A 24,097-nucleotide genomic window follows, 5' to 3' on the forward strand; every position below is an offset into this window, starting at 1 on the left:
TGTGGCAAATGTGAGGGCCAGCCAACTGGGGTGTGATGCTGTGGGGCCCGTGGTTCTGGGACCTGGATGACATCCTCCGCGCCCAGATTTGTGGAAGTCTGTGCTAATGCTGATGGCACCCAGTGCTACCGTTTTTGGAGGGTTATGCACTTTGCCACCTCAGGGCCCTGGGAACAGCAGAGCTTCAGTCCTCTTGGAAGAAGAGATCTTGGGTAACCCAACACAGAGTCAACCTGAACGCAGAGGCACACAGATACTATAATTGTTCCACTTCTGAATGGAGTTATATTGGTTTCCTATAGGGTCCTGGTTCAACAAATGGGTACAGGACGGCCTTGTTGCCCATGATGTAACTATTCTCATTGAACACATCTGGGCTTCCCTTACGTGTGAATGTTTCCTGGGAAAGGGTCTAAATTACTTGATCTCTTAGCAAGGTGGGCAGTTTTCAAAGTACTTGCAATATGATAACATTGGTTTTGTTTAATAGTCGTTATCATTTATTACTAAACTTCCATACCAATGCAAACTAGAATACAGCCTGACTTTGATTTGATCAAAATGTGACAGTATGAAAGCTGGTTAGAATTTTAACTAACTTGGTAAAAAGGTAATTCTGAGGGGTTTTTCAAACTAGCTTAATTAAAACCAAAGCCAAAACCAAACTTCAAACCCACAAATTCACTTCTGAAAACAGCTTATCACCACCCAACCTTTAAAAAGAAATCATTTTGTATGTTAGAATACCTGCCAGCCATTTCCTTGAGACTTCAAAGTCTACATTTAAAGATACCTAAAGTAAATAGTGTATGCCACATGTAAATACATATTTAAAATTCTATAAAACATTAAAACTGATGATTAATTGTTTTCTTTGGTCACAAGTAACTCAGCTGACTCTCTTGGGTTTAACCTGCTAATATATACAAGACATGGGACTGATACTTCACCAAAGTAAATACTTTTCCCTGTCTCTTTTCACCTCATGCTTCTAAATTACGTATTTAGAGGTTTGCTCTTGTCTGAGAACTTGAGGCTTTTGCAGAACCCCCCTGCTGATCTGCGTAATGACACCAAAAGCCCACAATTAATGATCCTCTCGTGTCCCCCTGAAAGTGTCACAGATAACTGAGAGGCAGGCAGATGAATTACACTGCCTGCTGGAAGTACATTTTTCTCTTGCTCAAGTGGCTGTGTGTGTGTGTGTGCGTGTGTGTGTGAAGATCTAAGATTAATCTGACCTCAGTGAACCAGTAGCAAAATGAAATGAGTTTTTAACAAATTTCTACTTTGTTGTTCCTAGGAACTTGTTCATTTCTACTTTCATTTTTGTGTACTCTTCTCTACTTTTGTGTTTAAGCACATGGAGAATTTCCAGGGTTTCAATTATTCAAGTAGTTAGATTGATGGGCAGTTCAGTATGACTATGAGATCTTGTTTGATTGCTTCTTTAATAATGGCTATATTATTTATTAAGAAACTCCATAACTAGCAGATGTTAGACTAGATCAGAGCAGGATGACCCTGATTTGCTTGTGTACATCTGCAAACATCCTGATGGCTAGAGCTGAAAAACGCTCCTTATTATTGTCAGTTCATTGCTCTTTATATGTGTGGTACTGTCATTTACACTAAATGGTGTATTAATATAAATCAGAAGCCAAGAAAAAAGTTTTCTTACCTACACCAGCTGTAATGTTGCACAGCCAGTTTTCTAAAAAAAAAAAGAAAAAAAGAAAGAAAGAAAGAAAGGGAAAAAAAGTAATTTTAAATTACCTAAAGTTTGTGTCTGTAAAATAAGAATAAAAAGGGGTTATTTGTAACACTGTCTTTTGTTTTGCTTCCGGATAAGATAAAGTACATTGTATCCTTGCAGGGATAGTAAAAGTGAATGCCCTGTACATGTAAAGCCAGATGAGCACAAAGAAAAAGTACATTCTGAGAACAAACCAAGAAAGCATTTCACTCATGTAGGAGCAAGATATTAGCACATATAGATTAGATTGCTATAAACAGGTCTGTGGTTCAGGTAATTGTGGAAGCAGCTCCATCTCTGTCATGTGGCTGCGAGCTGTGGAGATCTGGTCTCCCAACACTGCCATCTGCCAGCAATTGCACCACACAGCAGCTTTTCTTTTTTGCCTGCTATTGTCGACAAGCTGTAACTTTTTATTATAGATGGCTTAAAATTAATGGCCCTTAGTCTCCTCTCACTCATTAGAGTGTGAATGAGGGCACCCATGTGAACGAGAGGAGACTCTGACTTGATGGATTTTATTCCTCAGACATCACCTCAGAGTTTTTAAGCCTTTTAGTTGTCAGTCAAAAAAGGCCTGGGAGAAAATCTGCTGTAAAACAAGAACAATAGCAGGAAGAACAGAGCGATATGAAAACTCACTCGGTAGAGTCTCGGTAGGTGAAGTGATGATCTTACAGGATGCATGCAACTGGAAATGTGTCTTTTAGTAAAAATACAACCCTCTGCCTTTCTGGGCTTGGTAAAGGCAGCTGCTTTTGAGTTGGATCCTGGCTGGAAGGAAAAATCTCATGTCAGAATAAGCATGCCTTTTTGTATGGGGGGGTTTAAGAACTTCGGTGTATGTGGCGCGGCTGTCCATAGTGTGCAAAGGGTCTACCCTCATCTGCAATCATCAGTCTTCCATTTTATAAAATGTTTCTAGACTCTACTCCTTATTTGTTGCAGTCATTAGCTGGTAAAATAGCTGGGCAAAATGCAGGTTTTAGTTTGTCTCACGATTTTAAAACAAAGAAGGACTTCATGTATGGCACTCGATGTGATTTCATTAGCTCTTGTCCTTTATCAGACCCACCAGATGTCCAAGGGTAAAACTAACACAAACACAAATAACTCACACAAAATAACTTTTATTGTCCCTGGAAGAGAAGCTATTTGCAGCAGCTAAGTAACAAAAAGGAATATGAGCATATGCCAGTTTAAATTGTTTGGCCTGTGGCCTATTTCATGATACCTGCTAGGACTTCTATAGTAAAGACTGCATCAGATATAAAGCAAAAATGGTCCATTTTCTCCACATTGAAGTGATATTTTTTTATTGTTCTCTGCCAGATTCAAGTAATTTTTTTAGTTTGAGGTACTGCTGTTTTTACATCCAGCTTAGCTTGTGCTTTTTGTTGGTTTGGTTTGCATGTGTACAAATACAGATAATGATGATGATTTTGAAGACTTTTGCAGTTAGAAACTCCCTTTTGTAAGACACTAACTTTCTGGATTCTTAGAAAATAGAATTTAAACAATGGAAGTATGAAAGTCGATGATGCCAGGACATTCTATGTTAATAAACTCTTTAAATGTTATTCATTATCTTTATCTTGCCACAAATAAATTAAATGCTCTGCATGTTCCATGAGTTTATGGAAAACTGTCAGAATGATGTGTTGTTTGATAAAATTTATAAACATTTATTCAAGTAAGTTTCACTGTAACTTTTAGGTACTTTCTTGTACTACCCTTTTATTTAACGACTTTGTCCATATGTCATTTTTAATCCTGTAACAATTTAAAAACCTGTTGGTGTGGTCTCCAGACCTCATTTACATCAGTTTAGTGTTCTGATTATTTTGCAGTAGGGCAGCTTTGTCAGGAACATCTCTTTGATATATTTAGGCTGGTCCCAAAGTTTATTAATTTTATCTCATGGAGGAAAAGTGGCTGTGCAAGAAATACTGTTTGTTCATTCTGGCAGACACTCTTAACTTTAGAACATGAGTAAAAACAGAAATGAATGAGTTATTCAGAAGAATCAGTTATTCAGAAGAATATGTGCCTGTATTTGAAAGGCTGTAGCCCAGATCAGCACAAGAGAATGATGAAGACCTGATCAGCCACCAAATGATGAACTGTAGAATAACTCACAGCTGCTCTCCTGTGTGGAAGTTTGATGGCTGCGTCACGATGATACGAACTGTTATCAGACTTCCCAACTGGTGTGTTGATGCACTGGCAGCAAAACAGCTCCCCAATTTACTGGTCACTCAGCAAGAATTTGCAGGGTCAGAGCTTATCAGATCCATACCTTCAATTATAGCACGTATGTGTGGCCTTCTTTCTGATTTTTATATAAATAAGTTATTGGCTCAAGAATTCTGTTTATCTCTAGCAAAATGTTAGTAACTATAGAAATGTGTAAGCTGAATCTGTTATGCAAACCACTGTCATTGCATATTCATTGCCTTGTAAATGCATCGTCATTCAGCAGAACAGAATTTCTGGAAACAGTCTGCTGTGCCAATTTCCATAGTCTTCCATATAGTGTTTTTCAGAGATATGCTTCCTTCTTTATTTTGAAAAGTCTCATAAACACAAAGAAACTGCATTAAAATAATGCATAGCAACATAAAAATAATAAAAGCAGGGACATTCACAATGCCAACATATACACCTTCCTATGTAGCATATTTATTGCATACATTCTTGCATGGTAAGTGACCCCTAAGTACACCTATGCACAAGAGTTAAAACAGTACATTTCCTGAACAAAAGAAAGTATAAGTGAACTGTAATGATTAAGTGTGTTCTTTAAGTCCTGGCAGAATTCTTGAGATCATAAAGAATGAGGTTTCTAGCTATTTGGCTTGCCAGTAAAACAGATTATCATGAAGAAAGATGTGAACGTAATCACTGTCATCTTGTTCGCTGTTACTGTTAACTGTAGACCTTTTTTCATTTTAGGTGGGTGCTAACTCAAACCTTTATTACAACCAGCTAGTTGTTGACACTGTTAACACTTTACAGCTGATCACAGGCAAAGCATCACTGGAGAAGCAGTCAAATTAATTAAAGACTAGGTATTTGTGAACAGCCAAAATTCCATCAATGTGAATGAACCTAGATTGACTGATAAAAAAAAAAAACCTACTGAATATATCTTTGTGATACCAAGTGATACCATGTAGTGCTTATACTTTGTACATATATGCTTTGTTATATGCCAGCAGTTAAATCAAAAGTCTCTATGCATATCCAATAGCACAACCAGAGTTTTCAGTGTGCCCCTGATTCTGCTAAAAGCTCTCATAGCTTTGAATGTTGCTTGGAAAAATAAGTGCTCCTTCATGCAGGGATGCATTAGGGACACTTAACGTGGCATCACAGCCAAAAAGGATGCAGACCTCTTGTAAGATAAGCTTGGGAGATAAGGTAAGGAAGAGGTAAAAAAACCCAAACCCAAACCCACACCAGTAGCATGGAGTGGGTGAAACTAAGGCAGGGGAATTAAGATGGTGTATTTCCCTCCCATGCTGGGTTTCACTTCATGAGAGATTTAAATTAACATAAAGTGACTCTTCTCCATGGCATGTCACCATTATCAATATCAGTGAGGAAGCAGGAAGAAACTGAGGTTGCTCCTAACAACAACTGTTTCCCCTTTTCCCAGATGAGAAGGGAGATAGTGCAGCGGGAGACTGCATGGCCTCAGCAAGCCGGTTTACTGGGCAGCTAACAGGCTGGGAAGCATGGCAGAGGAAGCTTTGAGTGCCATTTCAGCAGGCGTTTCAAGCAATGAAGATGGGCAAATTCCTCTCCCAAAACCCGTGTGCAGCTGCAAATAAGGCACAGACCTGGGGAGCTCACCCCGTGGAGCACTCGTGCAACAATTTCTTCTCACAGACCTTGTTTCAGAGGTAAGTTTTAGGCCCAACCAGTGTGCTGAAGGTGTTTTAGTTGTGCTTGCACTTCTTTCCACAGGGAAGGTAAAGCTATATAACAAATATGTGTATATTGCTCGGTAACTGCCCTGCCGCTGGTGTGATTTCATTACATGTTCTTATTAACTGTGAATGAGTTAAGGCAGGAATTGAATGTGATGTTCACTTGCTGTCACCTCTTGTCTTCAGTTTATAAAGGAGATGAATTATTTCACATTTTCAGACTATTTTAGTCCTCTGCGGCTATTTGGGTGCCGGAATTATTAGTTGATGCCCTCTGTGCTTTGTGAATTGTATTCGTTCCTCACACCAGTTGACATTAATATTTAATGAATTTTAGACCGTTGTGAAGAGAAGACTTGATGCACACAAAGATGTAAGTACTCTCCTGTGGTAGTTGTCACTTGAGAAATTATTAGGGTAGCTTCTCCCCCCCCCCCCCGCCAAGGCTGTTGCTTTAGAAAGACTGCGAATGCACGGGGATGAGAAAAGGGAAATGTAGCCGCTGCTCACAGATAGAGACGAAAGAAAAAGCCAGTTTGCCAAAAGATTCAGTACATCTTTCCAATGGAAAAAACATTCAGAACAGTGAAGATCTCTTCTAGGGTAGTGTGTAATATGTAACCCTGTGTATCTCTATGTGGTCATCTATGGTGAAAATACAGAGAATGATGAGGATGTTTCCCAGAAAAACAGTATTCAGATTACAGACCTTGTATTTATATACTGAGCTTGTTAGGTACTCTACATGATGTGGAGCAAATTTTGTATCCTAATTACATTTTTATGGAATATAAAATCCTTTTCTCTGTGTGTTTCTTTTAATGGCATCTAAATGATCATATTTGACTAGGCAGCTTCAACCTGTACAAATTGAGATTGGGTGATATGAAACAAGTAGGCTTTCTTTTTTCATACAGAAGGATTTTGCTGGTGATCTCTATAAGTTTACCAAGATCAATTTTCTGTAATCCCTATCATAGAGAATTTTAGCCATTTTAAGACTTTTGCTTACCACTGTAAGGACAGGTGACAAATTGTATTGGAAATGAGGTATGCATTATCTTCTGTTTTAGAACAAAGATTCAGGCTTTCGGGGTTCTTGGCTTTTGTTTTTTGTTCTTAAAATGAACCTGGAAATCTAATTGCCTTGCATCTTACTGGGAAGTAAAACATATTTAAAATAGTGCTGTACATACCGGCCCTTGTCATGCACCTGATTTGCTATTGCTTTAAGCCTTTTTGAAATAGTAAGTCAGATCCACCCCCCCCCCAAAAGAAAATAAAAACGTGTATAAATCTGAAGACATTTTTCAGCTCGTCATCAGGCTAGTTTATTTCTGAGTGTTGATTTCCCCAAATGAAACATCACAGTTGAAGGAAAACGGTTTGCAAAACAGACTTGTAAAGATCTGTCAAAGAAAAATCTCCTGCCGTATACCAAGAATGTCATACCGTCCAGATGATACATGCGCGTGTGCGTGCAAAGGAGAGGTGTATGCCTATATCTAATATTGCCTGTGTTCATACCCTGAACAGCAAAATGTGGACCCGCAAACGGGAAGCGTTAAGGAGGAAATGGAAAGACTAAAACCTACCAGGGCGCGACGGGGCGATGGACTCGGCGCGGCAGGTCAGATTTAGGGAAGGGGAGCCACCAGCCCGCTGCCCCCTCACCGATAAACCCCTTTACAGGGGCGGTGGGCAGAGCAAGCCCCAGCTCCTGCGGACCCCGCGATGGGACGAGGGGGCCGGGGGCGAAGTGGGCCCCGGGGCTGGGCAGGGGGCAGCCGGGCGCCCCGGGCATGGCGGGAGCCCCCCTTGGGGCAGCCCCCGGGGGGGCCGGCGCCGGCAGCGGGAGTTTGTGCGGCGGCTGCGGCGAGCGCAGCTGGGGCGGCGGGAAGGGGGCAGCAGGCGGGGGAGCGCCCCGGCCCCCGGCAGCCGCGACCCGCGGGGAGCGGAGCCGCCGCGGCGTTTGCAGGCGTTTGCCAGCGTCTGCTCTGCTGTCCGTCCCGTCCCGTCCCGTCCCGTCTCGCTGCCTGCCGGTCGGGGCTGCCCCCAGGCAGGACGAGCCCGCCGGAGGGAGCCGGGCACCGCCGCTTTCCACCCAGGTACCCGGGGCTGCGGCAGCACCGGACCTCTTCGAGGATCCGAGTTTCCTCCGCTCCTCGCCTCCTTTTACCTTTTCCTCCTCCTCGTCTTCTCCTCCTTGATCCTCTCCCTCTCCCCCGCCTCCCCCCTGCCCGGCGCGGCGCGGCGGCCGGGCGCAGCCCCCCGACGCCGGGCGGCGCGGCGGGGCCCCGGGCGGCGCGGCGGGGCCGGGGAGGGAGTGGTTGGGCACCTCCCGGCGGGGAGCCGGGGTCTGGGGCTGGCAGCGTGTGTGCGCCGGGGGGGAGGGAGGCATGGGGCCGGGGGGTGCCGGAGGAGGGACTATGGGGAGAGGAAGGTATAAGAAGCGATGCGGGCAGGGGCGGGGGGCGACGCAAAGAGGGGGTGCGGGGCCGAGGGGCCGGCGCTGACAGCCGCTTTCCCCGCACCGGCAATCCCCTCCCCCGCTGCCGCCGTGGGGTGGGACTCCCCGGCGGGGCAGCGTCTCCCTTCCTCCCCCCGGCCGCCTCCTCCTCCTCCTCCTCCTCCTTCTGCTGCCGCCCGCGGCCGGGCTCGGGCACCCGACGGCGCGTCCCGCGGGGCGATGCCGCGGTTCGGCGGGGGCAGGACGGCGGCGCCGCGCCTCGTCCCGGCCGCCGCCGTGCTGCTGGGCGCCCTGTGCCTCCCCGCCGCGCTGGCCTCCTCGCTGCTCACGGGTAAGCGGGCGCGCAGGCTGCGCGGCGCCCACCTGCCGTCGGGGCGCGGGCGTGGGAAAGGCGGGCGTCGCGGCGGGGTCTGGGGCAGGGGAAAACAGGCACCGCGCCTCTCCCCCTTCTCCCCCCCCGCCTGGGGGGAGATGTTTTGCTGGTACCTGGGGCGTAAAGGGGAGCGCGGCGTCCATCCCTAGCACAAGCAAAGGGGCGCTAGGTGTCCCGGAGCGAATCCAGCGTGACACAACGCAGGCTCATCGCGGATAGGGCCGTAAAGGGATTTCCAATTTGATTCGTTTTGACAGTTAGCCTGCTAATTTTGGCTTGTCTGCCAGTTGGCCGTCATGCGTTAGAAAGGATGCTTGGTTTAGTGCTGCTGTCGTACCGATGATTTTGGTCCAAATCCTCCGCATGTAATGGACAGCTTTCCGCTGATTTCAATGAGGTCTGGATCTATCATTACAGAAGTATCCTGCTTTGCATGGAGTACTCGTTATTCTCCACACGTCATCTGAGAAGAGAAAAAGCGTCCTTCTTTGCTATAACTGGGACACAAAGAAAGTCTAGTAAAAGGCCAGTCATTTACCCGTTCCCTTTGGGATCTTACAGAAACGCCTAACAAACATCCTTGACTGCTTGAAACTGGCAAATTAAGGCAAAACTTAAAATTGAAGGCTAGGAATGGAGCAACTAGGATAGTTTCCAAAAACAGGTGGGGAAATTAAAATACGTCAATATTTTTTAATTTTTATTTCTCTTTCAGGATCCGTTGCAAAATGTGAAAATGAAGGGGAAGTTCTACAGATACCATTTATCACAGACAACCCTTGTATAATGTGCGTTTGCCTGGTAAGTTTGGATTTCAGATAATAAGAACATTCAGGCCTGTACTAAGAGTAACTGCACAAGCGGGGGGAGCGTTTTACCTAATCAAATCTTGGGTACCTCTGTTGCCTTTAGGTAACACAGGGTTATCTCAGTGCTCGGCTAATGGAAAGTAATCCAATCCACGATCTGGCAATCGTTTCTTTGACTTTAAAACTCTCAGGCACAAAGTTATAAGTGACTTTAAGTATGACATTGTGAAACGGCATTTATCATGTGAAGTCAGGGTGAGAACAGTTTTCACAAAGTCAGAGGTGCTCTGGCACACAAAAATCTTTGCGTATAGCTCAGCAAAGGGAGTGAAAGGTAGAGGTTTGGAAATGCTGCTGCTTCGGGCTTCGACATGCTTAGTGCCACACGCCGATGGCTGAGGAATGGGCATGAGGGGCCACAGTGCAGGCTGCGACGGGGCTGTACACACTGTCATAAGAAGACAGTGAAAGCACAAGTGATGCTTTTATCAAAGTGCTTTATTCCCAGGATGACACTGCCTCTTGTGCTGGGAATTCAGCAGTTAATAATGTCCCTGGTTGATACACATTTCTGGGAGAAATATTCTGCCAGAATGCTTCAGAGTTAAGCATTTTGGAAGCAGTTCAGCTTGGGAAGCCAAGGCTTAGGAGTTATTGAAAAATAGTTGTTGTAAATAAAAATTTTCACAATATATTTAAGAGAAAGCCATAAACCTGAATTTGCTGTTGAATGCAAAGAAAAACATAAACAGAAATCACTACACTTTACATTTTGGAAGTTACAGAATAGCTGAATCTACAGAATGTTTTCTGCTTTATGACTGAAATATCAAGAACCCCAATTCTATTACTGCTATTCATGTTATTAGCATTTCTAGAAAGCCATCACTATTTTAGCTCTGTAAAAGAGTTAAAGAATTGTTTCAAATTGCCTTTAGAAGGCAATTTTGGCAACTGTAGGAACGAACCACAGTGAACCTGATCTTAAGCCCGCTGAAGTTGATGGATGTCACCGCACTGACTTCAGTAGATTTTAAGTGAGACTCCGTGATAACTTTTCAGCTAATAGGGATAAAGAATAAGTTATTGATTCTTCTGAGTAGAGAGGGATGGGAAAGGGAGGGGAATGGGATGTGGTGAGTGAAGAAATCAAAGGGAAAACAAGAAAAGAAATGAAGCTGTGTTTTATCATGGCTTACCTTCCTAAATATGTCTGCCACCACTCTTGCTAATGGAAGCTGGTGTTAACCAGCGAGGAAGCAATTTATCTGTGAAGGAGCAGAAGTTCAGTCTTGGGCATCAGGGCAATAATGCATCAGGGTAAAATACCTATATTTATAGATCTCTCTAGACCTTGGCTTATTAAATCAATGAGCACCCTTTTAGTGTATGAACATGAAGAACTGCAAAAAACATGGCACATAAGAAATCTATGTGGTTTGAAGGGCTTACTTTAGGGAACCAGCAAATGAGGACGTTTGGTTCCCTTCTATCATGTAGGATACTTCACGCTATTAAGAATATGGATGCCTAGGGAGCAACTGCAGTTACCTGCACTGGATACGCTCTGTTTTATTTTTGCCAAAGGATAAAAGCAATCTCTGTTTCTTGAGATGGCAGCTGGGAGACTTGGTAGAGGAAAAGGAAACCCATCTGGAGATACTGACTTTAGCACTGTGCAGCATCCAAAGCAGTGACTTATTGGACAGACAGTTTCTGACATCTTTGTCAGGCCTGTCACGAGGGAAAAGGTCAATTATAAGAGGTCTGGGGAGAGCAGAAAGTAATGTGGTGATTTGTGGCCAGGAGGGGAAAAAGAACCAGGTTTTCTTCTATCCAACTAGAAATATTGATTGTTTAATAGCCATGCAGTGAGGAACTTTCTCTGGAAGGCTGATCATACTCTACAAGGGCAAACCTGATGGATGTTCATATAGTAAGCAGTGAGCAACTAACAAGAGAGCTTAATCAGCTGTTCCAGGAAGGAAGCAATTGCTGTCCAAGCATGAACAGAACATTTAACAAAGGGCACTTGTGTTAGAAACAACAGTAAAACAAGTAACTGAATTATTGGATTGGATTGTGACAGACCTCCCCTAGCAGTAATACATTTAGCACAAATGTGAACTGTTATAAAGAACTGCACAAGCTACAGAAATCTGAATGGCTCTGGGAAGAAGAGGAATATCTAAATAACATCTTTCCAGGTCTTTCCCATCTTGCAAATGAGGGAAGACGGAACTGAAGTGCTGGAACTGAATCCTCAAGCGTTTGACAGAGCTGATGCTGGGGGCTGTGTCCTGCAGAGTGCAGGGATGTGTTCCAGTGAGGGAGGAAGAGGAAAGCAGCAGGAGCGAAGCAGTCCCCCACTTACAGCTTCTCTCCCCTGGCTGAATCAGTTGGGAGGGCAGAGCAAGGGGTGGTGGTCCAAGAGGAGATGCGGTAAAAACGAGAAACTCACAGGCCGCCAACAAGTTGCAGTAATGCAATAAAGACTACAAAGAGCAATTATGAGTGGAATTCATTATACACCACTGAGAAGTCTTGGTAGAAAGACCCAAACCAAAAGTTGCCTATTCTTACTGATTGACAGGGTAGACTGATTTTCATGATAGTGATTAAAAACAAAGCAGATACAGCAGCACCCCCTGAACCCAGGGTCTGTTTTATATGAAAGGTTCTGTTTTGTCTTTTTGAGTCATTGATAACACAAAATTCTGAATCTTGAATACAAAAGTGACACTGGTGGGGATCTTCTAGAAACAGCCAAGTCTAGCTAGCAAACAAGATGAGTTCATGCGCATCTGCTGTAATGTGTGGAAAGAGAAGTTGTGATACGGGAATTCAGGCTGGGGGATATGTGCTGGAGTTTTCATGTAGCACGTAGTAAATCATTCACTTCTAAAGTATAGGTAATGTTTTCTAATAAAAAAGGCACTGCACCCACTATGAGATAACTATTTTGGACCTCCCTACTTGTTAAACTGAAATTTGTTGGAGTGTGCAGAACAACACTGATATTTGCTCTTAGTATAAGGAAACAGAGGTAAGACTAAGTGCATGTATGTGTGTAAGTGTAAATGTACGCTGAAGGTCTGTGTGTAAGAACTGCAGCAGAGCAAGCCACTATGGATAATGTTGGATTTTGCATTGTGTGATGCTTTCAAGTGATGCGATACAACGCTTTAACCAGAAGTATGCTTTAGTTTTGAATATGTGATTCAGCAACAAAGTAATCGGGTGAAAGTCTATGGCTAGTGGTAGAAAGTAAGTCAGACAAGAGGGTCCAGTGAACCCTCTGGTGTTAAACTTCCATGAATCTACACAACCTAAAAATATTTTCTGGTAGCAAACATGAGAACTAACAAAGTCTCTGCAAGATTTTACCTTTTACTTAGGACTGATAAAACTCCTTTTGCTTTTGCATTTTGGATGGGATTACTCATTATTATAAGTTCTGAAAGTATCAAAATTTAGAGATGTCTAATTTATATTTTATATGCCACTAATTTATAGTCGTAGTGATGACCATAAAGGTGATCATTTTAAACATCTATAAGCAAATAGTTTTGATATGAGCTTTCACAATTACAACACTTAATCAATTCTATATTGCTTTCCACCTAATCATCTCTAAGCACTTGATAAAACATGGATGAATTTGATCTCCAAAGAACTGATCATTAATTGCAGCTGACCACAAGAAATGACCATTTTTATTGCAGAGGAAAACATCAAAGTCACAGAGAGATTGCGGTTTATCCACAAGGAATTTCTTGTAGGACTGTGATGAAAGCTCAGGCCTCCTAACTCCTGGTCTAATGGTTTGATGACAAAACCATCCCTTTTCACTTCACTAACATTCGCTTTATGAGTGGCTGTGTGTAGTATAGTCACAGCATTAACACATTCATTTTCTTTTTGTCTCTCTGACAGTGGGCTGGCTACACTGATACCAGGTTTTTGAAGTGTCTGCTTAACTAAACTTGTTCTAAGACATAGATGGGAAAAGGCAGATTAAGCTGACTTTATGATCCAGAGGTTTCGAGAATAGTGATGATGACTTGCTGTTGCTATCTGAAAGATGGTGTTAGGGCTTGTGTGCCTTGGTCTCCCACCCACTTCCACTTTGGACATCTGTGGTTCTGCATCTCCAAGGAGACTTGCTATCTCTGGAAAAGCTCATGGATTTCCATAGGACTTGGGACACAGGCAGAGCACAAAGCAGGCTGAAAGTAACTGGAAGTACCTCTTTTCCTGTGCATACACATTGTATGCTGTTAGACATAGAAATGGGAGAATGCACCATCATCCTTAGTACTTAGAGCTAGTGGTTAAAATGGAACGATAGACGCTGCACTCAAAAATCGTTGTTCTGAAGCTAGGCTGGATAAAAATTGCAGGTAGGCCTACTTGTGAAGTGCCGGTGCAGTATACTATGGTGGACTGGCCCATTTCAACCATGGTTATAGCCAAAGACTTCTCTGACTAAGAGGTGGAAAAGACTCTCTCTAACAGGCAGTGAGCTCCTTATCCAGGAGGCACCCAGCTGAACCGGAGTGCCAGATATGACAAACAGTAGCAAGGATTAAATACACCAGCTCTGTGAAGAAAAATATAATATTGTAATAAGGATAAGGATGTAACCCTTGGCAGTACAAAAAATATTTGTAGAATGTATTACTGAATACAATTGTGAAATTAGATTTTCTTATTATTGACCACTAAATTAACAGAAAATAATGTCCTGCTGGACTGTGAAAATCAAAGCAGTGAAACTGTGTGGGTTATGAAGTTGAATGAAAAAAGTTTGTGTTTTAAAGAACTTTTCTGGATTGGCATGGTGATTATAGGTAAAGAAATATAATCTTCATAGCATTCATAAGGGAATTATATTGGTTCAGTCTGAGAAACTGATTCTTTTATTCCCATTATTAAATGCTTTAACACCACCAGGGATTATAACTGTATTACCTAATGCAATAATTCCCTTCTAAAAATATTCTCACTTGTCTGTGAAAAACAAGTTTATTTCCATCTTTAGAAGCACTTTATGCACCTTTACAGTTTGAGAAGATTTGAAACATGTCATGTCTAACAGATTCAGATCTTTGTATTTCATATGTGAAAGTTTTAGGCTGAGGGTACAAGAGGCATGAATGAATTTGTGCTAGTAGAAACAGAACTTCATAAATATGAAGACTTACCACAAAGAATACTATCTAGACTTTCTGTAGCACAGATATATATTGAGCATTTTGATGTTAAGGGGAAAATGCTATTAGCAGAATATTAGGGGAACTTTTGATTAGATTTTTTTTTATATGGACATCAGCATATAAAATGGGCATGGAATATTTTAAGTTCAACTTTAGTACAAGTACAGTAAATGGCCAAGTGCAGCCAGTTTTTGTTGGTAGAGCTTTTTGGCTGGAAGGTGTCTAAAACTCAAAATAGAAATAGACTCACACCTGATATTATGGCATTTGCTTTCAAGAAATATATACTCAAAATAAGGGTGGAAAAGACATAAAAATGCTATAGTCCAGCGAAAATAGGTGAGATGAGAACCTGTGTATAATTATAGGATGAAAATGTAAAAAACCCACAGAATTAGCTTAGCCTGAATTAAACTTCTGAGTGCTGGGTTTTCTGAAGGTGAGATGAGATCAGCAGTGACAATGATGATAGGTGGTAGTGCTGGTGGTGGTGGTGAGACCCATGTAATTTCTTGCTCATTTATCATCATCTACATGAACCCGAACATCTTGCCAGAAGCAAGCAGGGATCCAAGAATAACCCATGCATTGGCTAGTGGTGGATATAGTTTTAAAATGAATGAACCAAAAATGCCAGCTGAAAGGGATAGGCGAGAAGCCAGTCTGTTCCCCTTAACTACAATGAAATAGGTAACTACACCTTAGGTAATGATGGCCTGTGCATTGCAAGAGGTTATCTCAGTTGGGCAGAAAATTATTCTTACTTTGTCAGGAGAATGCAGGGCAGTATTTTCGGTGTGTTCTTTGTGGGAAGGAAGTTTCTTGGGGTTTTTTGATTTTTTTCTGTTGTTTTTTTTTTTAATACTTAAGAACAAAGTAAGTTGTGTCAAGAAACAGCTGATAAAAGGCAGTGGTGATCTTGACAAACCACATCTAAACCAGGGCCAAATCCCCCTCTTTTCCTCCCCCCTCCCTGCCCTCATGTCTGTGCCTCAAACTTGCCAACCGCACCTGAGGAGTGGTAATCATATGTCTCAACCTTTTATCACCTAAATCCAGAAAAGAAGGAAATAAATGTGATCCAGAAAGTGTAACCAAGTGTTGGAAACATGAGAAAAGTTTGGAGACAGGAGCTCACAAAACTAGAAATCAGAGCTTTGCTTGGCATAAGTTTTATTCGGCATGAAACATCATTCTGTAGTTTAAATTTCCTCTTTTAAATCCAAATGTGCAATGTAGAATTTGACCTTTGCTCATAAAAAACAATTATATTAAATTTGGAATTATAAGATCTAGTGTTCTACCTAGCTTGAACCAAATGAGTAGGGAAACCAAGCAGACCAAAAAATGGAAGAAAACACCTCTACCCTTTGTCTTCACTGTACCCCTCAAAAAAACCAACTCCTCATCAAAGGCTAAAGCAAGAAAGCTACTGGATTTTCAGGGATTCTTTACTATATAGCATGTATATATAACATAGTTGATTCTTATGGCACAATAGACAAGCTGAAATTGTATAGCTAGCCTGAGAGCAAGTGTCTGAGACATGTTCAGTGAAGATGGCAATGTTTTAGCACATCAGGATTCAATTGTTGTTGCGTCAAGGTATAATGTGGCCCAGATGATTTTTAGAGGACTAGTGCATATTAAAAAAAAGATACATCAAACAATTCTTTCATATCTATTTCATTTAATAGAATTTCAATAGTTTCCGTACATCAACTACAGAACCTACCAAGACTGCATCTTCTTTCAATTTAAATATTCTTGGTCTTTGTGACTGTATAATATAATCAGCTTTCTCTTCACCCACAAAAATAACAAACAAAGAGACAAAAAAGCCATAGATACAGTAGTGTACTGGTAGTTTTCACCCCCATATTACTGCAAAAGAGAACATTGTTTTGATTGGTGTTTGAAGGCATCCTGGAACACAAACATGCCCCTACATGATGAAAGGTTTTATTAGTTTTTATCCAATTAAAAAATAATACAGATGTACATGCCATCTTTTAAATGAAGAAAAAAAAATCCAACCCCAAACCTAGAAAACAAAACACAGTCAAAACTTTGTGTCTGGTTCAGCTGGATGTCCCATGTGTGCTTTGTCAGAGAGACCAAATATCTGTGTGTGCATACAAAGATGGCTTTGTGAGTGAGAAGTGAATCAAATCAAGAGCTGGAGCTGAGTTTTTTTGCCTGTTCTGGAACCGATCTGCTTTGGTAGAATCTCCTGAGAGATGAATTACGTGTAGATTCAGTTGTACTTTTTCTTAATTCATGCACTACCTGTGTGCAAGACAAGGCTTTGGTCTTTCTGATAATGAAACCCAAACAACTGATGGCAGAAGGTGGTTATTCTAGCTTGATCCAAGTTTCCATCAGCAGCGTCAAGGCAACATTTGAGTCAGTCTAGTCCCATATACAGGCATGGCCACCCTGGTCTCAGAGGAGGCAGACAAGATTTCCTCCAGATCAAAGTGTTGTACTGGCATTAGTCTCATTTCAGGCAGGAGGCTGGCCCATGGTCCTTTCAATCCAACATTTCCATGATTTCTGTGAAACTAAACTGGAAGAGGGGCTCTAGCTGCTAATGGGTGTTCAGTCCGAGAAACAGGCTAGACCTACACCAAAGTAAACCCTCCCAAAATGCACACTGGGCGTGTACTGGATCGTCAGTACCAACTGTTTCCCTCTACAGACCTGCTTCTGCTGGGGCCGTGTGTACACAGCCACAGCGCGAGCAAGTGCTGCCTCTCCCCGAGCCTCCATAAGGATTTTGGTTGCCAGGTCAGCTCTCTTGGTTTCCCTTGTGCCCAGCTCTCTGCAGCTCAATCTGCTTCAAAGAAGCTTTGTGCTCTGCAGTGTGGGTGAGAGTGGCATGACAAACCCCTCCAGAGGTACATTTGCCTTCGGCTTGCTGTGCTTTATCGTGACATTCGTTTCAGAGACGTGTTGCGCAGTCATATGTGACAGCTTGTGATTAAACCATTCTGGAAATCTGCAGGCTTGAAGAAGCTGTTTCATGTTTTTCTCAGACCACATGGGATAGTGAAGAGTTCACTACTTGCACGTTTCTAACCTAGAGTCAGCTGCATTGAGCAAACATAAATATGCACACAGTGCTGAACTGATTACAGGTCTTGGCAAAACGCTACTGGAAGAGAGTTGGTGATATGACACTGCAATGATGATGAAGATCCAGTGCATCAAGTAGGGAAATGAGATTCTCTTTGGCATAATTACAGGGTCAGAAAAGTCAAATACCAAAGAACATATTTAAAATGTAAAAATGATATGTGGAAAAAATATGAAGGGCACAAAAATGCCATGAACTAAATGGCAGAATGTAATACAAGTTGCCAATGTCTTCGGAATGTATCTACAAGAAGTGCAAAATGGATCAGTCTAAGTTAAGGCACTTTTTTATTGCCAATAAGAAAAACATTATTAAAGAGCTGGTCCAATATCAAAATGGCATTTTAAAAGCATACGGTTACCTGTATATAGTTTTTATTAGCTTTCAAGTTTCTTCCATTGAGTTGTTAACAGTCTTTTTAAGAATTATGGTCCTGTAAGTGAATGGTTCACCGTGTCAGTGTTTCTGGTGTTCTGCTTTGTGCTGCTATATAAAAATAGATATTTTTTTCCCCCACAAAATATCTAGTTTTATTTCCCCATCATGTTTTAATAGAAATTTTTGAGGGAAGAAAAATATTAAGCAGCAACCAAAAAATCAAATGAAAATGCAACCTTTTTATATTAAGCTTATGGTCAAATAAAAGGCCATTGTGAAGAAAAAACAATATTGTATAAAAGCTTTTACCTGTATTACTACTATTAAAATGACTATCGTTCTGGTACTTGCTCATATTGTACCTAATAACTGCTCTAATTACTTCCTCTGAGGCCTCTTGGCCTCTTCATCTTATGCATTAAGCTGCAGCTAAAACATTCCTGGTCTGACCATTTGTCAGATTTAGCCCTGTGCCCCATTTTGCATCCAGCTGAATCAAGCACTGAGCTCTGTGTCTGAGAGCAGTGAGGACCCCATCCCTTCTTGTCCTTTTTGTCAGGAGCTGACCTTCTGTGCATCTCTGAAACGTCTCCATTTCATCCGCTTTTTTCTGCCTCTTGCATTTATTTCTCCGAGTTCTTTTTCCTATTTCTTTCCATTTCTTCCCTCTGTGTCTGGAATCCACTTAGTTGACACAGTGCACCAAAATGGCCTGTTAACCTAGGACTGTGTACTTTCCCACTACCTCACTGAAAAAAATAACATGTCTTCATGCACCATTTATGATTTGCATCCTCTTTATTTGTTGTTACATATGTTTTCTCATCAATTCTCCACAACAATCTCCCATCTGTGGTTCTCATTTTCTGCATTGTAATTTAGACTTTTCAGAGAGGGAAGCATTATATCTTTGTGCTGTAAAGTGCTACAGCAACAGGCAGTGCTATTAAATAGCATTAGGGTTGAAGATCTGTTTGTTTTTGCGGGCACAAAGTATGGGCATGTGATCAAATGGCAATTAGAAAAAGGATGCAAAAGATCTGGAATTTTCACTGACAATCTCAGGCCCCAATTTCTTTGAGTCTTGGTTTTAAATAAACCTCTTCCCCAAGGTTCGAAGTTAAGGAGTGGATCAAGTCCTATTAAGTCTTACCAGTCCTATTAAGTCTTACCAAGTCTTATTATCGAGTCTGATCTGGCTTAGAGCTGTATGGACACAATTATACAGCTGTTTGCTCTGGAGTGGGGTTAGTTCATGTAGGACATCTGCTGGCCTTTGTACGGTGGTGACACTGCTCAGTAGCTGTATGGGTGCATAACCCAACTGGCAATGCTGAAGCTTCCCGCTCATTGGATACCTGGCACAAAGTCCTTGACTCCCTCGACCCTTCCATTTCAGTTTTAAACTCTGTCCACTATGTTGACCTGAATGTCCAGAGCTGCCCCAGATTTGAGGAGTTGAATGGTGTCATTTCTACTCCACACTGAAATGCAGAAACCAGGTATTGCTCAGCACTGGGCTGCCACGGTGCTTGCGTGATCCCGGCGTGCGCTGAGGATGCAGGTTGCCCCTTTGGTGCAGTGCCAGCTGCTGCTTTTGCCAAGCAGCTGTGGTGCGTGGTACGGCTCACCGCCTCCTCCCTACCCAATGGACTCGCTTGGGGTATGGAAGAAGCAGCTTCACATTCCTCCTCGCCCAAAGGGATACGAACCCATGTGTCCTAGAGTTCTGGCTAGGCAGATCAGGTTTTTGACAACTTTTGGTCTAAAAGTTGTGTTCTTTTTTTTTTAATGGTTCCTGGCATCTTTATAATCCATTATATTAAGTGGCTTCAATGGGAATTGGATCTATCACAAAGTTTGGAACCCCTGAAATTTATTTCGATGGGCGTCTGTTTTTCTGGTTGCAACGTTTACATCTGTTTTTCTGGTTTGTCTTATGATTTATTAGTGGCTGAAGAATTACAGACCTTGATTGTCCTGAGGTTGTCTCCTCCTCCTTTTTTCTGTCTGGGTGGTTATGTGTAACTGAGGCATGGTTTGGGAGAGAAGGGGAAGAGTTGATAAACAACTGCTGTAAGGCTATGTAATGGCTATGATGTGATTTTGCCACTTGGTGAAACACCTCCAGGTTGTGCTGGCTGGGAATCATTGGTGCAGGAAGGAACTGGATAGTGCGGCTGGGCCTTAGATAAGGCTATTAGCGAAAGCGTTGCCTGTGGGACCCAAAATACTGATAGGGCAGCCAGCCCTCTTACCACAGGGAGACTGTTGATCATTTGCTTGTGACACAAAATATTTTCTGCTGTATATGGCAGTGCATGGTGGATCATTTTCATATTTAGCATACCTCAGTACTGATGACAGCTGGAGCAGTTAACCAGGTTAGGTGGATTGGTGCTTTGATCTGGCAAATGCTTTTGGTAAAAACAAATACAGAAAGTTATGTTGGCTGGCTGGCAACATGCAAAAAGTACAAGCTTTGTAGTCCAGAGACCAAGGGTTGATTGATGTCTTGTTCTTAAAAGCAGTGGATAAGGGCTGCTCGACAATTAAAATTGTTACACTTTAAAATGCTGACAATGGAACAGCATAAAAAATTTTTTTAACAGAAGCCTGCTTTTTCTATGATCTAAGCTCATTAGGCATTTCTGGATAAACTTGCTGATGTGGATATTTAACAAGTAGCATAGTGCACCTATGCTGAATCACAGCTTTTTAAACATGAGCATGCTGAGGAGATTGAAGTAGCATGCAATTTATATGGCTTCTGGAAAAATATCTGAATATGTCCAATTTAAACTTGGCAAGGTTTCTAATCCTCAAGCAAAAACTGTTTGACCCAAAATCAATCTGGAGTGGAAATTTAAAAAAAAAAATACAGAACTCTAGGCCATGATAGTAAGAAATTGGACTGGCTTTATGTACTTGTTGTTACGAGAAGCGTACATATTTAGTACCTAAAACTGTATATAATTATTTTAGTATAAAAAGAATATCTATGATATCATCAGGTTTCTTGGCATAATTAACGAATCCACATATGGAAACATACAAATGTTGGAGCCAAAAGGGGAAAAGAAAGCAAATCATCTACAGCAAAAGGGAGGTTCACTGGAGCGCAGCCATTTGGACAGATGCAGCGGTAGCTTCAGTCTGTTTGCTGGGCATTACTTCTTACATGCAAGACAGCACAAAAAAGCACTGGTGAGATGGGGCTTTAATTGACAAGTCATAGATGTGACTTGACTCCAGGAAAGCCAAGTAGGAGTCTGGAACCAGAGGTGTGAAAGGATTTTAAGCATCTTCTGGAGACTTAGTACTAGTCTTGTGCGTTTGTGGACAGCTTGTGACTGTGGCCCTAAGGTACCGTTACCATCAAAGGATTTAGGTTAACCCATTAGATAGTGCTTAGGTTTGACTGTTGGCCTGAGCAACCCATGTTAACTGTTTTGTCTCCTCAGTTCATAATAGGGATTTCTTACAGCCAACATGCTGAGCAGAGAGCTGACAGGAGTTGCTGAATACTGGGCTGTACCCTAAACTTCTATCTGTTTTGGGGCAAATACCTTATTCTGTCCTGTTCAGAGTTTGCTGCTTTGACCTGCTTTTGGAGTTCAGTGTCTAAGTCTTGTCTTTCAAAACCCAAGCAGCAGTCACTCGTGGATGATACTGACGTCTCCTCTTTTATCATGCAGCTTAATAGTTTGAAAGCATGGGAGAAAATCGGCGTATTTTACAGTATGTCGAAAGTCATTGATGCAAAGATTAGAGATCTCATCTTTCTCAGGAAAGTTCCTGGTCTTCCCTGGGTTAGCAAAGAGTGTCTAAATAGTCCATGCAAAATGCAGCCACGCTGACAAGGTGGCTGAAGTGTTCCTCTTCCAAACCTGAACAGGCTTGGCAATGAGGGCCTTCTCTTGAGAGGCAGCTCCATATGGGACATCCAGAATGCCCTATATCGTGCAGAGAAGGATGATTTTCGTGGTAGTTCCTTCCCAAGTCATGTTTCAGTAGAGACATTTTGTGTCCAATCTAAATGCCCTAAATATGAAGTCCTTCACCTCAGGTAGGGCTTTCTGTAAGAGATGGGTTAGGCAGGAGCTGGCTAGCAGACTGCCCAGAAGCTGAAGCAAAGGTCAGTGCCTGCAGACTTGAAGCGCCAAAGGTTTGAGGCATGTCCAGGACTCGGTAACCATCTCCTGATGGGACCTGCTCTAGGTTATGGTTCATTATTATGGAATGAGGTGCAGTTAATCAAAACTTAATTTCCTAAGTCCTTTGATGGATATGTCTTAGTTTTCTTCAATTCAGGTTCTCATTTTTACATGGGACTTAGCTCTCTCAACATAAAGCTTTAGAAATCTCCACATAAAGTTCTAGAGCCCTTCTTACACTAACGGTGTGAAAACTTTGGGTTTCAGACCACCTTTCCTCCTCTCCCGGGGTTTCCCTCCTGATCACTGAGGTGGCATTGCTGCCCGAGTTCTTGCTCTTCAAAGAGAACAGCGCTGTCCCACACAATGAAATCATCTGTGGCTGCCTTCCTAGCACTGTGAATTCCCAGGCAGGCATAATCCCTTTCCTGACATTTGAGTCTTATTAATTGGGTTAGCAAGATGCTATCTGCACACCATACTTATGTAAATATAGCCTGCTAGCAAAGATCTTAATGGCACCTGATATATCACGCTCCCTTTACATCTATCAAGAGGTACCACCACAGGAGTCACTTCCAAAAGCAGGTTGTGTTCTCAGTCCCCCAGGGCCCCTTATAAGCTGTGAGAAATGCTGGTGGTCAAGGCCAACCATTCAGATGTCTTTAAAGTGTCCCATCGGTGACCGAAAATCACTTTGTCAAGATGACAAATGGCTTGCGCATACCCCATTCACCTTGTAGCTTTGCTGTAATGTCAGCTCCATTTACTTGTCAGAAACAGGTATTTTTTTTACTTCCAGCAGTGCAAGTGGGGCAGGGGAAAGGAAGGAGCAAAGGGAACACAGGCTGTGAGAAATCTGCTTGTATTGCCTCTATTCAATGCATTCTTATAGTTGAGATTCATAAGCTTTGGACGTTCCAGAATCTGTTTGTTTGTACATGTGCAAAACAGAAAGACGGGAATTCGCTTTGCAGAAGTGAGAACTGTCCCTGCAGGGCTGAGATTATGCAAAAGCATGTTTTAACCACTGGATTTTTCAAGCAGAAAGTGGTTGTGCAATATTAGTTTCTTATTTTGGATGGCAAACTTCTTTCCAAAGCAACATTTAAAAATAAATGCTTAATTAACTAGGCCTACCCAGTACGTAGGGCACTGTGAGTGTGTCTGTGCTGAAAAGCTGAGCTCAAACCTCCGCACTCCTGTGGGTGGTTTCATTGATTGCAGTGGTACTGTCATGTGGCTAAGTGATCACTGCTGTGAATGAGGGCTGCTACATCTCACCCAAAAGCAGCAAGGGCCAGGCCGCAAAATATGGTCAGAGTCAGCTAAAGCACTGCAAAAGTGACTTTGACAGCTTTGGCTTTTAGTTTCCCCACAATGACTTCCATATCACTTTTGCTTAGTTCACGAGTCAAAATATGCTTTTTTTCCCCCTAATAGCTACAGTGTCAGCTGAAGTTTTCAAAGTCAAAATCTAAACCTAATTTGGCAATGCGGTTGATCACAGCAAAGGGGAATTTATTCCCCCTCCCTTTCTTATAGCAGTAAAGCTTTGTATCCATCAGAAGCATGAGTGGATATGAAGTAGAAACACATAGAAATGAGATGTGTCAAATAAAGCATCATTTTGGTATAATGTTTTCTGACTAAGTTTTCCTGTGGCTGGAGCTTCCTTCTGTTGGCACCAATTGCAAAGTTAGGATTACCAGCTGCCTCTCTGAGAGGCTAACAGTGCAGAGCAGAAAAAGAGGAGAGAGATCCTGTGAGCTGAGGGCAGCTTAATAAGACCCTGAAAGTTCTTGCTTCCTTCCAGAGTCTGGGCTGAAACGCTGGTGCTCCTTGTCCCTTCCTGCCCACA

At 42.3% G+C, this 24,097-nt stretch overlaps 1 protein-coding gene across 7 annotated transcripts in view; it reads left to right on the forward strand.

The window, feature by feature from the left end:
* The window catches only part of BMPER (BMP binding endothelial regulator), a 166,202-nt gene that overhangs the window by 1,617 nt on the left and 140,488 nt on the right, over nucleotides 1-24,097 (forward strand). For 3 of the 7 annotated variants that reach the window (XM_026100780.2, XM_026100782.2, XM_026100783.2), the window contains exons 1-2: nucleotides 8,221-8,492; nucleotides 9,250-9,335. In XM_026100780.2, the coding sequence (XP_025956565.2) occupies nucleotides 8,381-8,492; nucleotides 9,250-9,335 (198 nt within the window). In that variant the 5' untranslated portion in view covers nucleotides 8,221-8,380. Of the gene's footprint in view, nucleotides 1-5,417; nucleotides 5,665-7,227; nucleotides 7,322-8,220; nucleotides 8,493-9,249; nucleotides 9,336-24,097 lie in introns of those variants that run through there. The other 4 variants (XM_026100777.2, XM_064506548.1, XM_026100779.2 and 1 more) reach the window with 3 other exon arrangements.

The sequence above is a fragment of the Dromaius novaehollandiae genome, chromosome 2 (assembly GCF_036370855.1).
Source record: "Dromaius novaehollandiae isolate bDroNov1 chromosome 2, bDroNov1.hap1, whole genome shotgun sequence".
NCBI classification, from domain to species: domain Eukaryota; kingdom Metazoa; phylum Chordata; class Aves; order Casuariiformes; family Dromaiidae; genus Dromaius; species Dromaius novaehollandiae.